Source organism: Aspergillus pseudotamarii (genome assembly GCF_009193445.1).
Source record: "Aspergillus pseudotamarii strain CBS 117625 unplaced genomic scaffold BDV38scaffold_11, whole genome shotgun sequence".
Lineage (NCBI taxonomy): Eukaryota > Fungi > Ascomycota > Eurotiomycetes > Eurotiales > Aspergillaceae > Aspergillus > Aspergillus pseudotamarii.
The window spans coordinates 170,305-187,196 of record NW_022475025.1 but is presented as its reverse complement, the minus strand read 5'-3'; the positions used below and the strand labels follow the sequence as shown (position 1 = coordinate 187,196).

General features: G+C 48.6%; 6 protein-coding genes across 6 annotated transcripts; 1 reads left to right on the top strand and 5 right to left on the bottom strand.

Moving 5' to 3' along the window:
- The first annotated feature begins 514 nt into the window (after window positions 1-514).
- BDV38DRAFT_18453 (NAD-dependent epimerase/dehydratase family protein) lies at window positions 515-1,697 on the top strand. Its single transcript, XM_032052145.1, has one exon. The coding sequence runs from the start codon at window positions 694-696 to the stop codon at window positions 1,606-1,608; it is 915 nt and encodes a 304-aa protein (XP_031916527.1). The 5' UTR covers window positions 515-693; the 3' UTR covers window positions 1,609-1,697.
- BDV38DRAFT_18454 (uncharacterized protein) lies at window positions 1,698-2,871 on the bottom strand. The gene has a single exon (XM_032052146.1). It carries the CDS (start codon window positions 2,498-2,500, stop codon window positions 1,787-1,789), a length of 714 nt encoding a protein of 237 aa, XP_031916526.1. The 5' UTR covers window positions 2,501-2,871; the 3' UTR covers window positions 1,698-1,786.
- Window positions 2,872-4,490: 1,619 nt separating this feature from the next.
- Window positions 4,491-6,652, bottom strand: BDV38DRAFT_279963 (major facilitator superfamily domain-containing protein; the record flags this gene model as incomplete). Its single annotated transcript, XM_032059177.1, has 7 exons — window positions 4,491-5,038; window positions 5,094-5,494; window positions 5,558-5,707; window positions 5,772-5,989; window positions 6,063-6,075; window positions 6,139-6,238; window positions 6,421-6,652. 7 exons carry the CDS (start codon window positions 6,650-6,652, stop codon window positions 4,491-4,493), a joined length of 1,662 nt encoding a protein of 553 aa, XP_031916525.1.
- A 3,320-nt stretch (window positions 6,653-9,972) lies between these two features.
- BDV38DRAFT_18408 (GNAT family N-acetyltransferase) lies at window positions 9,973-11,045 on the bottom strand. The gene is made up of 3 exons (XM_032052133.1): window positions 10,766-11,045; window positions 10,316-10,690; window positions 9,973-10,266 (listed from the first exon to the last, which is right to left on the bottom strand). The coding sequence occupies exons 1-3, from the start codon at window positions 10,928-10,930 to the stop codon at window positions 10,132-10,134; spliced, it is 675 nt and encodes a 224-aa protein (XP_031916524.1). The 5' UTR covers window positions 10,931-11,045; the 3' UTR covers window positions 9,973-10,131.
- Window positions 11,046-13,237: 2,192 nt separating this feature from the next.
- BDV38DRAFT_279961 (putative glutamine-serine-proline rich protein) lies at window positions 13,238-14,368 on the bottom strand (the record flags this gene model as incomplete). The annotated part of the gene is made up of 1 exon (XM_032059176.1): window positions 13,238-14,368. One exon carries the CDS (start codon window positions 14,366-14,368, stop codon window positions 13,238-13,240), a length of 1,131 nt encoding a protein of 376 aa, XP_031916523.1.
- Window positions 14,369-15,517: 1,149 nt separating this feature from the next.
- Window positions 15,518-15,950, bottom strand: BDV38DRAFT_279960 (uncharacterized protein; the record flags this gene model as incomplete). Its single annotated transcript, XM_032059175.1, has 2 exons — window positions 15,518-15,735; window positions 15,818-15,950. The coding sequence occupies 2 exons, from the start codon at window positions 15,948-15,950 to the stop codon at window positions 15,518-15,520; spliced, it is 351 nt and encodes a 116-aa protein (XP_031916522.1).
- Between the last annotated feature and the right edge of the window lie 942 nt (window positions 15,951-16,892).

Sequence of the window (16,892 nt, the reverse complement as noted above, 5' to 3'; positions counted from 1 at the left end):
ATGCACTTTAAGTGGGAAATGGTTGTAGGAAGCTCGCTACATTGAGATTATTCGCTCTTTTGACGAAGGGTTCACGCATCACGTCTTATCTTCTGCTTGATATTTTTTATTTTCATTCCTATACTCGTTGGTAGTATCACTCTTTGTCAAATGAACGACTTGTCCTTCAGATCAATATATATATACATACATATATATATGCAGATGTTAGCACCAAGATACAAGTCAATAACAATGTGAAGCTGAACCCCATAGTGCTGACTTCATGTATCCCTCACATCCAACAGAATCTTAAAAATTAGATCGTTTGCATCTTCTCTCCATAACTGTACTACAATCAATCAGGGTGATAAGATGATAAGAACGTGAATAGCTTCATCTCCTTGTCTAAAGGGGAATAGCCTATCGCCAAGCCGGATCTCGGTAAGATCCGATCCCGAACACGTGCTTCTTTTTGAGATATACGAGACGATATACTTGCCAAGTTCTGCATACTCAACGTTGTGGAGCACAACTTCTATCTGCTGATTAATCAAGAAGGGGCAAATGAAGAATCACAGCTCCATATGTGACTATAAAGGATGAGACAATGTGAGACCATTTGTACCTCCTACGATGCCGATGCTTCCTGAGCCGTCTCATTGTATTCTCACTTGTGATTAATCTTACCCCTATATCCTATCAACCGGTACTATGAGAGTCCTTATCGTTGGTGGAACCGGCACCATCGGTGGTCACGCAGCTCTACATCTCCAGTCGATTGGCCACGACGTTTCAATCGCCGGTCGTCACCCTCCACCAGAGACCACCGCTCTTATCCAGCTTCCATATCTCCAGGGAGACTTTGTCCAAGAAGGCTTCACGAAAGATCACTTAACCGGCTTCGATGCAGTGGTTTTTGCTGCAGGCCACGATATTCGTCATGTACCAAAGGGAGAGAACTTTGACCAACATGTCCTCCGCGTGAATGGCGAGGCCATCCCACGATTCGCTCGTTTAGCGCGTGATGCCGGCGTAAAGCACTTTGTCTACATCGGAAGCTTCTATCCGCGCATTGCAAAAGATTCGATCGATTCCAATGCATACGTTCGCTCTCGAAAGCTGGCTGCCGATGGTATTCTTGGTCTTGCTGGAAAAGAGTTCAATGCATGTGTTCTCGAGGCCCCGTTCGTCGTAGGGATCGTACCGGGAATGAGTACGCCCATGTTTGAAGCCTACATACGCTACGCCAAAGGGGAGTTGGGGATCCCATTCTTTGGGCCACTGGGTGGGTCGAACTTCATGTCGACTCTGTCCCTGTCGGAGGCAATTGCAGGTGCTTTAATACACGGCGAGTCGGGCAAGGCTTACCTGTTAGGCGACGAGAATCTCAGCTTCGCAGGGTATTTCCAGAAGTTCTTTGACGCTGTCGGTAATAACGCGGCACTACCATCACTCGATCAAGAGCACCCGTTGTTGCCTGATGCGGTCATTTATTCGGGTCGAGGAAATACGGTGTCATATGAACCAGACCCAGCTGATGTCGCGCGACTTGGCTATCGCCGTCACGATGTCAGTAGAGCAGTGCTTGAGATTAATCTTGGAAAGAGGGGGAAAATGAATAGATGAGTTCTATACAATTGATCTCTAGGCCTTAGCCCGGGGCTCTAGCATAGCTTTCTGACTATTTCCGACATACGGTAATATTTCGTCCCACAGCAGTCACTTGAGCCATACCGCACAAAGAGAGAGAGCAACAAAATAATTGATATTCTTTGTCAAAGGCTGTGAGAGCACGAGGCGCCTGTCAAAGGCCCCAGATATACGCGTTAATCAGACATTTTGTATAGGAGGAACCCGGTCCTTTGACGTCTGCCTCGTCCAAAGTAAACTCTACTATCATTGGATTCTCAGGAGCTCCGTAAACATCAAGTCTGAAGCCTCTCGCATCCTCACAGCACTTGCACTCCGATGTGCAATGCCCACGGGAATTTGGACGTTTAGAGCTCCGCGGTCTCATCCAACAACCACAGTCTCGCCCAGAACACCCACCCACGCCGGCACATTCAGTTTGTAGCCATTCGGAAAGATACCAATCACTGCTTCGGCGACGAGCATTTAGAGCACGCTTTAAGGGTCCATCTTGAAACTCTCTCAGAGTAGTCTGAATCTCTCGTTCCACCATCCAAATACGGCGATTAAGATCCTGGAGGTCGTCTTGCAAACTCTCTGTTTCCGTCACCAAGGTATCTCCTACTGATGGACTCTCATTAACCTGCTGGAAGAGATTATCATGCTTGACTTGAAGGTAAGCTTCGCACTGTATAAGGAGGCGCTGGGCCAAATCGTTTAGGAAGTAGGATTCGAAGTGCACCCAGAGTTGAGTCTGATAGCTGCGCCATTCTTGTTGTTTACGGCGAAGCTGCTGGGCTTTTCGTATGTTGCCACCCTGCTCGAGCTTATCCTCAACACGCTGGAGAAGTGGTTTGAGCGTCTTTGCAAAGTAATCTTTCAGAGGCATTGTTACATAACCCACATTTTATCATGATTACCATCCTCAAGCCCTTTGTGCACAAGCCCTCAGCATCATCTTTCTCGATTCAACTGTTTTGCCGGTTTAGCAACCCATATATACAGAGAGGAATGTACTTCTCACACCTAAGATACGTAAACCGCTTTCTTTTCCTTTTCTGGAGTTCCTAAGTTGGCGTACGGTATTTGGTATTTAGTTTTTACACATCAATTATTTTCTCCAAGGTCCTGCCACTCTTAATGACATTAGGAAGGTACATACCTTGGTCATAGGAGTGGCTTTATTGGCCTGGTGGAAAATCGTGACTGCTCGGACACACTTTCACCTCAGAAGTTTCTTGAATACACTGTCATTCATCTCTCTCATTCAATTATACATTCTCCGTTTCTTCCATTCTTTTTCCATCCTCCCTCCCTCCTACTCAATACCTCCACTTCTTGTCTTTCTCTAAATATCCCCACTCCATCTTTCCATCCTCACCGTTGGCCTCGCTTAGGGTTTAGACCGTTGAGCCTGCGGCTCGAAAAGCACCGAAGGGGAATATCGGCCCCCCCCCCCCCCTGCAGTACACAGGGCACTGCAAATACAAACAAAAGGCCATTGATAACTACTGAATACGATCCAAGTATAACCGACAACTGGCCTGAAGCACATATCCAACTGAACGATGTACTTGTGGTTCATGTATGTCTGCATCGAACCTGTCAAGGGAGGGCCCAGAATTAGATCCTCGATTTTAACCGACCAAGGCTAAGTTCCATGGTTTTCCATCACAATACCTATGTATTCGTTTGGTTCAGCAAACGCTCATATCTGTGTGCCTCTGCTGTTGGCTCTTGGCCTCCATCCCAGCGTGCACCCAGGTTGACATCTTACGTACCCGGGGTTTGAGATCCTCGGGTTGATTGTGCTGGGTACCTTCGACATCAGGTTCGCGATATGTCCGCTAAAGGCCAAACAAACGTATGTATTATCTATGTTAAGTTTTACCTTCTCTGGAAACAAGGCTAATCATATCTACTATGTATAGACCTCCAATCGCCTCCCTCCCCAAAGAAATTTGAACGTTGGAATTCCTCCCAACTCCCACCTCGCCCACACAAAGTGCCACCGGCGGCTTGAGCCCTGGCTGGCAGTTTGGATACTCTGTGTTTGGCCTCTTTGTCCTAATTTTCCTGGGTAACTTTAGCACCTTGTTTACTATTTGCCTCATGAGGGCAGAAAATAGGTATATTGTATCTATATTAAGTTATATTTAGTTTTGAAACCAGGCTGCGAACATGCTCTATTATATAGGCATCCTATGGGGGAATATGTCCCCACCACTTAGGAGGATTTTGAAAGGGCCTCTAGGCTGACTCGCCCCCTATGTAGGAAGTGGATCCTATATTGAGAAGATCTTATAGCACGGAGAAAATAGTGGAAGGTTTTGGGGGAAAACTTTTGTTGATGTCTTGGGGTTAGGACAAAGACCCCAAAGATCGATGTCCTGCTGATGGAGGAAAGCCGACAACCCCCGGCGCCCCCAGCAGCCCCCAGCGGGCCAAACTGCCACAGCAGCAGCATCAACCAGCGGGGCCTCCGGAGGTGCTGGCGGCACAGCACTGGGGGTGAAACAGAAAAGGAATACTTGGAGATTCGATTGGAAGATATTGAAGAGGGCGACGGTGGTTTAATACGCTCTGTTTCTTTTCCTTTTTTTTTTTTTTTTTTTTTTGCCAGGCTTTTGAATGTGAACATACTGGTCCAGTGAGGCTGTTTTTTCCCCTTCTTTGTTCATGTGATACAATAGAAAAATCCACAAATAGCGATGTAACTTACTAGATAAGAATATATTTTATTGAAGAGATTTGTGTTTCTATCCCAAGGCGGTTGGAAACAATATATACACATAGTGGTATCGTATCATCCATGCAGCTAAAAGATATCCAGATCTTTCTATTTTCCACATCAAACACCCCAAGCAAAGCAACGTATTCTATAGACTCTGCTTTCCAGCAGTTTCAATCGGCAGCAATACCATTGCCACAAAAGAAACCAACAAAAGCGCACCGGACGCATAAATGGGGGCACTGGGGTTGCTGGAAGCATAAATACCAATAATCGGGGCACAGAGACCGGCAATGCGGTTCAAGCAACTCGCGATACCGGTTCCAGTGCCTCGGTTGGGAGCCGGGAAGACTTCCGGGGTATAAGCATACAACACACCATACATGATCATCTGCGTGAAGGATTCCAGCGCGGAGCAAACCAGTTGAGTGTCGGCCGTCTTGGCCGCGGTAAAGCAGAAGAGCAGGACGGCCGTGATACAAGTGGAAATAGCCATAGTTCCTTTCCGACCAATGTACTTGATGTCGACCATGAAGAGGGCAAGAAGCGGTCCGAAAAGACCGGTGACGGACGTGATAGCGTAGTTCCGGTAGGTCTCGTATGTCGAAGCCGTCGAGCCGAGATATTGGGGCAGGAAGGCATTAAACAGCGTATATCCCATGCCGATGGTGGTCCAGCAGAGCCAGATGAGAATGGCTAGGTGCGGCTGTCAATTATCATTCAGGCACCAAAGTACCCGGGGCAAACTTACTAGTGATTGCGAGGCGCTTGGAGGAAAACAATGGCGCGATCTGCGAGGTGGAGAACTTGGAGAGCGACCGGGCGATGATCTCCTTCGAGGAGAGGTTTTGTTTCTCGGTCGCGGTCGCGGATCCGCCAATCTCATGCAGGATTTCCGTCGTGAGCCATGTCTTTTTCTTGTTGCGATGGGCAACCCCGTGGATCGCCGCAACGGCGTCCTCGTCCCGACCTTTGGCGACCAGGAACTTGGGCGATTCGTACAGCTTAAAGAAGCAGAATCGAGACATCCAGAAGACCATGGTGATGGCACCTAGGGTCAGAACGAGGTACCTCCAACCCATGTTGTCTGCCCGAGTACACGTGCTCGCATCGGTACAGGAGTAATTCGGGATGAAGGCCCAGGCAAGCATACTGATCGCGGGTCAGTACATTGGGAGACAATGATCGTGCGCGTAGATGGATGGAGAGACGGACCTGGCAATGAGCGTACCCACCGACCAAAATACGGCCAGGGAGCTCAGAATATGTCCGGAAGACTGGGGTAAAAATTCGAGGAAGATGGCAGCGTCCACCGGCAGGTTTCCACCCACTCCTAATCCCAAGCAAGCGTAGAGTGCGCAGGTACTGCAACTCCCGTTAGCTGTCACGAGATCCCGCACCAGGTCATGGACATGATTCATGAACTCACCCGACCCAGCTCGGACCACCGCCCGACGCCAGACCAAAAACGCCACACAAGAAGAGGGTCGTGTTGAAAGCCAATCGGCGTCCAATGAGATCGGACGCAAGACCCCAGAACGTGGCGCCAACGATCAGGCCCACAAACAAGGCACAGGTCGTGAAACGAACATAAGATTCAGAGATGCCGAATTCCATAGACAATGGGGTGAGGGTGAGGGCCACTCCCTGCGCGCAATCGAGTTAGTTCGGCGGCCCGTCTTCGTTCGACACGTTTAGGGCGAGCATCAAGCCGTCTTACCTGTAGCCAAAGACTGTACGCGTGAAGTGGTTAGCATGGGATCATGTACGTTGGAATAGAGCTTGGGTGGGCTCACTTGTCGGCCGTCCAGCCAAATCCACACAGAATATAAAGCTCCCATTGATACCGGCCCATACCAATATCCTGGATGGCTTTATTGATGATTTTCGCTTTGCCTGTGATGGTCTCCCAGTCAGACATACGAAGTCCTCAATCTAATCAGGGAAGCGAGCCATGGCTGGGGAAAATGGAGCGAGATATGGGGAAAGGGTTGGGGTTGGCAACAGTGGCATCAGTGCAATAGCCGGCTCATGTGGGGTGGAATAAAACTCCTCCCCACGAGGCAAAAGGAACATACGATCATAGACAGTGTTATGGCCCGAAGCGGCCACGGAAGAATCAACCTCCGCACGAAGAGCCTCAAGAGTTAGTGTACTGCAGTCAGTCGCAAAACCAGCACCCTTTTCTTGAGAATCTAAGCTGTTGGCGTCCTTTTCCGCAAGGGGAATCGAATTTTGGGCATCGGCGAGGGGAATCACGACATCCGGGATCTGCGAACGGTCCCGTTGCAAGGATTTCAGCCAACCCATCTTGATCAGGCGTTCGGGAGTCGCAAAGGGGGACACGATCGGAATGAGGCGCGTGGCAAAAAGTAATGGGCGACCTAATGGCTGCTGGGGATGTCCTTCGGAGTCCTCTATGGCACTGGATACCTTGCGTCGGGGCTGACTCTGGTGTCCGTCCGTCGGAAGTGCTGCTGCTGGGAAACTCTTTTACAACCTGGATCGTGAGTGGGCAAGTTGTCGCAGGGCGCTATTCAGGGCAGATGCTAGATGGCGCAATGGCTGGCGTGCGTCCAGGATGGGGCAACAAAGCTGCAGAGGGTGTCCCGATGGGAGTTGGCGCAATGGAATTCTATCAACACAGGTTGCTCTCTGGGTTTTCTGCCTGGGCGCGTGGTTGAATTGTCCGGTTTGGGTCTGTCGGTCCTAGAATGGTTATATCTAGTGTTGTCCGATACCACAGAGCAAAAGTGGGTAATAATTTTGTTTCGTATATTATCTCGGCTGAATAGCGCGGTAACCACAGTCCTTCGCAACCCCAAGATGTCACACAGTAAAGAGGGAGGTCAGATGATTCAGTCGTCGTCAGAATCAGACTCCAGGAAACTGAGGGGGGTAACGGAATACCTCCTCCTATAGATGGGGCAAGTGTGGGGGGGGGGAGGAAAGAATGGGGAAGAATAGGGTAGGATGGAGAGTAAAGCAACGGACGACGGAAGGGGGAATTTTTGCGCCCTATATAACCCACGATTCATGCAACAATGTATCTCCGCTAGAGGACTAATGGGAAAAATTTCACATAATATCAATGCAGCACGAGCAGGCCCACCACACTAGTCGGCGCAACACCAGGGCTAACGAAGGGCTCATGTTGTACTCTTCCAATTTGATCTTTCCCGGTACGAATACATAGCGCATACCCCATTTTCGGGGTGAACGACCGGTATGTCGTCTTTGCGCGAACCAAAATCATTGCTAGCGGCACATCTAGTACTATGGAACTGGAGGATGCAGGATCGTTCTCCTTATGGCGCTTCGGGGCTGAGGCATTTTGCCTCTTCCTACTCAGGTCGACACCGGGGGTGTGTGTGTGCGTGCAACGTATGTGGGTGACGGTGGAGAATGGGGGAGGGCCGGAGAGAAGGGAAAACCAGGAAGCAACAGAAAAAAAAAATTTAAGATTGTATGATTCGATGTCGTTGGGGTAGACTTCGCGGTTCTTAACCAAATCGGCTGGTGGGGCGGAATGCGAGTCGATAATTTCCTTCCGAAGGCCTGCCCAACGCTCATTCGCTTCCTCCTGTCGTAATCAAACGTGCCAAGTCCTCGAAAGTAGGCCAAACAGGAAAGGGAAATGAGCGTTCGGTCAGAAATTGTCGTCGGCTTCGGCCGCTCAACACCCACTTGGTGTTGGCACTACGACTTAACCGAGTCTCCACTGAAAAAGAGTCCTCGGGATCCTTCCGGTTGTTTTCGGAAAACGACGTCATTCCCTTTCTCACAGGACTCATCGGGAAAAGAAGATGTACTCCGTAGGGGAAGTGGACATTCAGTCTCATTCTGAAGTTCATGACAGAACATTGGGATATCATTTACGCGGAGTGTCTCCCGGCTTCGGAATAACCCTCGGCATCGTTGAAACAAGGATTCAACCTTCTGAATCCGGTCACGTGTCTGCCCGGAGGTCATTGAACAAGATATTAGATAAAGTCTGTTCTTAAAAGTAGCGTGGTTAATAGTTCTATAGGAAATATCTCTAGAGATATATATTATAATCTAAAGACGCCTAGGCAAAAAGGACTGGACAAAACCACAGTCCAGTAGACGGCACTTTGAAGTTCCTTGAAGAATTCTCTTATGGCGGTAATTACGTAAATATCACCCAAGGCCGAACTATTCAAATCCAAGCAGAGGATTTTTATATGTTTTGTCGGTCAAACCAAGTTTGAGAATGACCTTACACCCGACCGAACAAAGTAACTGGTGACAGTCCAGCCGACGACAGCCTGTAGGAGTATGGGGTCAACCGCCGAGCAAAGTCATTCTTTTTCAAAACATTCCTCGGTGCAGCTTTCTTCGAATAGATATTCGATAGTACATCTCAATTCCTAGAATACCAAGGTCGCAGGTCTTACCAATCCTGGCTTAGATACCTCTTCAAGTTGGACGTAGTGTGGCTACAGTCGTTATTGTGGTAGTCGGCCGCTGCGGTCGGGTTGATGTAACTGAGATATATATAAACTGTGTATACACGATATCCAGGTATTCGGCTCGGTGATCCCCTGGGTTAAGAGCGGGAAAGATAGCTTTGGGGGAAACAGAAGTACTCGTTATTATACTAACAGCCCAGAAACTATGTTGGGTCCGTTGAATTGACTAGGTATAAGATATTAATACTCGCTCCATTTCCCAATCAGTCACATCCTTGCAGGGTTCGTGAAGCATCGTGTTATATAAGAAGAAAGGAGCATCGGCCGATAAGAATAAGATAGGAGCACTTGGAGGAAGCCACGTTCAAGACCGACCTCCAACGGCTATGCGTATCAGTAACATATAAAGTTCGCACGAAAGCCTTGACTATAAATGCTGCGAATGCTTTCAGAATAGCCTATGATGGATTAATCTCCTCACGTACACTCTTCTGATTGTTTCAGCAACCCTAGTGTGACATCAAACCAGGCTAAAATTAAAATGGAATGGGAGAATGGTTTCTCCGACCAGTACCGCGCCCTTACGGAGTACTGACATGTAGTATCACGTATATTTAGTATTAATCTGCGGGGTGGAATCCTATCACCCAGACCCGCCCGTTCTTATACCCTAATTGTACGGAGTACAACAACAAAATTAACGATACTCAGCCGGGAGCCACAGCAAGCTCTTACCTCATAAAAGACCCAAGCACTCGATAGGCAGATCTGTGAGTCAGGAGTAGGTTGATTCCAGATTTATCTTCCTATTGTCGTTAGAGATAGTTACCCTTGCAACTCGCCTGAGTCTGTTTTTTTCCAAGCCTTGGGAAACTAACCTTGTGAAAGGTATATCGACCATTGACTGATCTCCACCTGGAAACTCGAGTTTGTATTTCCGAAAGATGCAGAGATCATATCGTTCACCTGCCGTGCACTGTGTTTAGGTTCTTGGTCAAAATAGGTCCTGAACCCCCCAAGTGATCTCAGCTCCACCATCGCGTAACGTATCAGGTGCTAAGCACATAATCCTATCATTGATTTGAGGGAAGATTTCTATAACACCAAACAGGATGGTGATCGTGGCAACGCATCCATTCTCGCAGAGAGGAGGGACAATCAACAATTGGGAGCTGTCAACGGACATTGAGGAAGATGTCCTCTTGACCCGCAGTTCCTTCTGGTAGCTATCATTGGAAATGAAATATTGATGGGGTGCGGAGAAGATAGGATCGCTACGGGTACCTTGGGCAACCAATTTGTGACTATGCATCTGATGCTAAATATCCTTTATCCTGTTCTACTGGGTGTAGCTCATTATAGAAGGTCCTTCCGCATGAATATTGCTTTCGTATCCCACTGCTTCCCATTCTTATCCTTGGAATCGTAGTAGTTCTGCACAATTCCAAGAGATTTATACCCCCGTCTACTATACCAATCCTGGTTAGTAATCTGCAGATTGGTTAGTCAAGCCAATATTAAACCGAATGATCACGTTCACCTTCGGAATGCCTCCATAGGTAGCCCTCGCAAACTCCTCTCTCAGTTGATCTCCTCTCTCGACGGTGTCTAGCATCAAAGTCCTAGCGCGTAGCGGCTCTCGGATAGCGATTCTCTCGATTTCATCCATGACTGCTCGTCCAATTCCTTTGCCCTGGAGTTGATGTAGAATAAAAAAGGATTTAATCCAGAAGACATGCTCGGAGGGAATATCGAGGTCCAGTTTCTCGGCCTTCTTGTTTTTCGAGTCTAACGAAATATGTCCGATTGGCATGAACTCGGCTTCTGTCGGTTGGCGTGTTGTTGCATGAATGGAGACGGCCGTGTCAATCAGCTTCTCGTGTTCCCCTCCCACGAGGTCGTTGGCCGGGAGGGTCTATAATTTCCTGTTAAAACTCCAACAAGCTAATGGAACATCAAATACTAGGGGATCTGTGTACGGAGGACTTACAATCCAGTAAATGCACTTCTCGCCTCGAATCTGTTCATTTCTCCATATCTCGTGGACCAATTCCATGTCCCAAGAGCATTCCACACGCTGTTTGAAGAGCAGTATTCGATGAGCCTCCGAGAGCGGATCCCAAGGGATCAACGTCACTTCTGATGTCGAACTCATTATCGAGAATGGAGCCTATTGCCGGGGGATGGGAAAGAGTGAGCACTCTGCCAGGAGGGTATTAACTGACGATGAGTCATTATTTTAGGTCAATGATCAGGGCAAGGAGATCTGCGTCATAAATCAAGTTGGGGTAAGTAGTAAGCATTCCGAGAGGATTCTATTTATATGTCGTTACAGTACCGTTACTCCAACGAGAGTCGACAGGCGGTAACCCAAAGTGGATTAACATGTTTCATATCCAAAGAGTTGGAGAAAGCTCATCCATAGGAACCGGTCGTCCCAGCATAGCTGAGTCCTTAATACCGGTACGCTTGAATTATCTTCGAGGGATCAAGGCATTTTCGAAATCGCCTTGATCAACATACACCGAGATTTTCTTTCCTGGCCTCAATTGCTGAGGCCTTCGCACAGATCAGTTATTAAGAGACTTAGGTGGAGATAGAATACTATATATAAAGATTAGAGTTGACAAGGGGTCCGGCTTGGGGTCAAGGTCTAGCCAATGACAGCATATCTGAGAAAATTACACTATCGTTGTTGACACTAGTATTCGTATTACGACACGGTGGGCCAGTGATAAGCAAGGAAAATGTCAAGCTCTCACTCGTTGGCTCCGACTCTCCGCTTGATCATGAATACTAGTAGCGTTGCTGTGTTCCGAAGGGTTTTGGCCTGGAAGGTGTTGTAGTTGAGCTAGATGCAGTGGACCGGCCCGAAGGGTTGCACTCCTCCTCTGATTCGAGACAGTCTGCTGAGAGACGGTTGATTTGCTCGAATCTGGATCTCATTGCCCCATTTTCCACGACCATTCGCTCGAGCAAAGCCTGGTGGTCACCTTCCACGAGCCGTTTCATAGGATGTTCCGGAAACCCCAAAGCCCGTACAAATTCGCATAGGGGAGGGCAGATCAAATTATTAAGATAAAAATTTCTAACTCTCTTAACGCTTTTCCACATGATAGTAGTATCTAAACTGGAAAAGTAATCAAATATTCCACGCTTCAGGAAAACAGTTCACTCAATTACTCGTTTCATTGTTTATTCTATATTCAGTTAAAACCAAATATCTCTCAAAATATATATGTTCTTTCAGCTCAGTTTATCTACAGTTTAAATCTATAAATATATTATCACTCTAGGAGGCTTAAAATAGAAGGTTCTATAATAAACATTTAACCCCTTGAGATTTTTCTATGTAATCCCTAGATTCTGACCCCCAGTCACTAAATCCCGACCTCCTCGAGATCAGTGTATATGTGGCCGGAACACCTACAGGTGGAAAGCCCGATAAATCGAGGCCAAGCGTCATTTGGCGTCTGTAATTTATCTTCCCAACGGCATGTGGCCTTTTCTTGGTGTTTTTTGTCCATGCTTGGGAGTATTCGGACCGCCAACAGAGAACATGTCGTTGGTTCAATCCCTCTTGTTTGGAATTTCAAGCCATAGTGCGGGACATGGTCGAGCTCCCTGCTCCAGCCCTCCCGTTGAACCAGATGATGCATTTCACCGAGAGGGTGGCTTCTCGTGCCTGGATTACATTCGTCCTCATGCCGGTCTGGATAAGGGCCCGAGGGTCTGGGGCTCAACGCCGAGTGGTTGTATCCCCGAGCTTAAATTGTAGATTCACCGCCCTGGAAAAATCGCTGGATAAGGGCGCGTTCGGGTCGTTGCGGGGAACCCGAACAACTCTAGCCTGGAGTCACTTATATAGCTTCCTGCTGTTACAATAATGTATTCCATGATATAATGTTTTCATAGAGGTATTGAAAAGTAGGTAGTCACTCTAGCTTCTAGTGAATAATATATTAACATCTCAATATAAAAGGGCTACTATTAAGAATTTAATGAGCTTCAAACCAAGTCTACAAGATAGCTAAAAGGTGAAGAACTAAATCTCCCGACTGATCATCTATAAAAAGTCAAAGACTCTCAGTTTTTTTGTCTTTTTTTTTCGGTTCTTTCTGTTTTTCTCGTCAAAAGATTAAATTCTGGCATTACTCGAGATATATTGAACACAAGGGATTTTATTTTGCGTGAAGATCACGTGGTTGATAATTGGGGCCTTCGGGCGCCTACAATCGTCAACCGTGTGTTGATGCTCACTTTAACCATGACATCGGTTCCGACCATGCACAAAAAAAAAGAACGAGCCTGTTGGGATCATCGCGAATACGTACTCGTGAAATTAAAATTCATTTTGGCTATCTTGAAACTATGTCGTTATGACTGAGAGAGAGAGAGAGAGAGAGAGAGAAGGGCGGAGAGAAGCAGAGCAATATAAACCATAGGAAGCACAGTCCCGAATCTAATCCAAGAAGACCAGATTGCCGTCCTGATTGGAGATCCGCTCATCCAACCTCATCCATGCCCGATCCCACCCCCCTCGGCCGTTCGCGAGTTCAGCCTCCAGCACTTTACCCCCTTCGATCAGCCGAATGTTCCGCGCCGACGCGGCAAAGTTCCCATTTCGCGCCCACACCAACTTGCCGAACTGGTTAGACAGTACGTTATTGAGCGGAATCGAAGAAGGACGCATCTGCCCCGAGATGGCGCCACAGTGGGCGACGAGGTCATGACCCCTTTCCAAGCGGATGTCGCGAGATGAGGCAGAGAAGTTTCCACGCAGTGGGGATGAATCGGGCCTGTGAGGTCCTTGCGGCCCATGCTGCGGGGGAGCGTGTTGCTGAGCGTATTGCTGAGCGTGTTGCTGGGCTGCTGCTTGCTGGGCGGCTGCTTGTTGGGCGGCTGCTTGCTGGGCGGCCCATTGCTTTCTCCTTTCCTCCTCTTCCTTTTCCTTTTTATGTTTCTTCATCGCGTCCTGCGCGACTGAGCCGGTTATCGCTCCACCGATGGCGCCCAGGAAGCCGTGGTTGACCTTATGACCACCGTAGGCACCCGCTGCCCCGCCCGCGACCGCACCGAGGAATCCTCGGTCCTTCTCCTCCGTTTCAGCATTCGGGGTATCGGTGCTACCGGTGGGCTGGGGGGAATACGGTGGTGGTGCCGGCGGGTATTGGCCGTAACCCCCCTGTTGTGGGGAGGAAGGAGGATATGGTTTCGAAGGGTAGGCATCCGTCTGGTTGGGCCGCGGGGATTCTGAATGGGGATACGGCGGCTGTCCCCCATATGGAGGGTTTTGATATGATCGGTTCTCTGGCTGCTGGTAGTAGTTCCCGGGCGAAGGGGAGGGTCCACCCCATGGCTGCGGCTGCGGATACTCGGTCTGCGTGGGGTAGGACTGATTCCCTGAGTTGTAGTTGTAATTTGTCTCCGAAGGGTTCGCGCCCGATGGAGGATACGGATAGTAGCCACTGGCGTTCGGGTGGTTAAAGGACTGCGGAGATGGGTTGCCTTGTCCGTGGTTGTTTCCCCCATAGCCATAGCCATAGCCGGTGGGGGTTTGCTGATCCCCACTAGGATATTCTCGCATCGTCATGATCAAAGGACGGCGGGAGTGACGGTGGAAGTTGTTACGGATAAAGATCGAGTACCGACGCAAAGGCAGAGACTGAATCGGAAGTAGTAGAAAGATCTTTGTCCTTTGCCAGAGGAAGTCCAAGTCAGGATATTTATATTTCCAAAAACAGGCCGTGACCCAAAGACAGGATGGCATTGGGTGGGGTGGCTGTGCCTTACAAGGCTGTTGAGTGGTTGCACTGCCACAGCCGAGGAGAAAGGACAAGGCAAGCCACAATTGCCATTCTGGTCCCTCTTCATGACTTCAACCTCATTTTGTGTTTCACGACAGAATGCGCACCACAGCCCTGAATTGCATAATTTACTTGGTCCTCATGACCAGAAGGAGATTTAGCACTTCACGGTACGAATGTTAATCATGGGTTACACCCCCTCCAGCAACCTCGACCCTCGCAATCTTCCCTCGTTTTCATGGTTGCCTAGTAGACGATTAAGCGGATCGTCTCCACTGCCCACCGCCATAGGGCTGATTCTTGGCCAATCAGAGCCGCTGTCGAAGCATCAAATGCGAGTCTAGATTGAAGCTTCTGCATGGCACATCACACTTGGCTCGACGGTGTTATCAATGAGATACTCCGATTCTGGTTACGCTGGGTGACAATAACATCCAGTGACCTGACTGTATGTGCTGTGTGTGTGTGTCGGACAGTTGTCGCTAATTGGAGCTGCTGGGACTGGATGCGCAGGGTGCCTCGCCGGAGCTAGATAGGAGAAATATAACGGCTGCCTATGTCATGTCTCGACAGCGTTCAATCTGGGTGTGACATTAGGAGACCCTATTGGTGCTTCTGGTCAGGGAACGGGCCATCGCCTGCAGGAACCCAATGGGTGACCCAATCCAACCCTGATAATAAGCGCCTTGGATTGTCGACGCACTCACCTGCTCGAGGTGTCTTCCAATCAAGACCCCCTCACATAGCCATGCCGGCTAGAGCGTGTAGACCCTGAATTGATCCCCTGGGCTTTGTAGGATATAAAGCCATGGAGGACTTGTCATTGACAGGATCTCTGACTTCCAACCATCGGAGAACATCGAGTCACCCCTTTCGACCATAAGCTGCTCACCTTCTTCCGCCGCATCCCACACGCATCCATCATCATGGGTGTTTTAAAGGTTCTGCTCAAAGCGATCCTCATTCCCATCGTGCTTCTCCTGGTCTTCTCGGTCGTCGTGGTCCTCCTCATTAAAAGACACCGAAGCCGGAAGCAGAAAGAGAGGCAACTCGAGAATGGGTTCCAGCCCCCGCCCATTGTGCAATGGGTTCCGAATCAGGACTCCATACAAAAGCCGCCGATCGCCCATATCTCTCACCTGCAACCGGCCGGCTAAGAGCATTTCAGAACATCATAACACTGAGAGAGTATGTGTACCAGATTGCGTGTTCGTCTCTGTCGAGGCCTCGCTGACCAGCTTGTTGATGCAGGATTCCCCTTCTAGCGCATACAACCGGCTGGCTCGGATATCGTTGCTGTGTAGAGGGGTTGGGAATATTGTTGCTTGCAGATAATGACAGGATGAGGATGGGGACGCCAGTGGGCATGGTTTATTGTGCTCTGTTCTGCGTTTTAAATTTGTTTCCCTTCCTAGGATAATCAGAATAGCGTTGGTACCTGATGTTATTTCATTATCGTTGTGCTTTACAATCGTTCATTTCTTCCAACCAGAGTCATCATGGCTGATAGAGCAATCCAGACAATGGATGATATTGAGTCGGCAACATATGGTAACTCGTTTATCTCATCTTCAGTAGCATCACGTCGTTCGTAGTCAGCTAGCCTTGTGTGTACCCCAACTAGTGTCATCGACTTAGGGGCTTTCATTTAGATGGAATACACTCGGGAGGAGATTCTTGCGAGTACGATTGAAGGGTTGAAGGCCAAATTAACTCACAATGTCTTTTCTGGATAGGTTCCTGGAACTAATCGTCTGTCGAACCCTAAGTCAACCAATATACCAGCACCGGACAAGCCAGCGACAAGCTTCGGTAGGTAGCATTTGCAACCACGACAGAAAAGTAGATGTGCCTTCGTCTTAGCGGAGTAGAATGGTACAATAGCAGCCACCTACCTAGAGGGGCTTACTTGGATGACGTGGCCCTGTCGGTGCACCAATACGGTAGGTAATCGCGTGGGAGGATTCTACTTGCTATGATCGACAGTAGCACGCAAATAAGAGGCGGAATGGTGATAGTACAGATGCATATCTGAGGGTGTGAGAGGCTGTAGGGGTCAGAAGAATTAGATTCATCTTTGCTTGAGCTCGCGAGGTGGGGCGGGATGATACTACAACATCATGAACCAACTTGCTGACGCCATTGTACTTAGCACCATAAAGGATATGAGGCTGGCGCTATGCCAACAAGACTTGCATGTAGGAATTTCAGTGGAAGTAGTACCGTAAAATGGTATCGTTCTAAGGTAGTACGCCACCGAAGGATCAAGAATACAACGATAAATAACCCCAATAACTAAAACACTGGCAC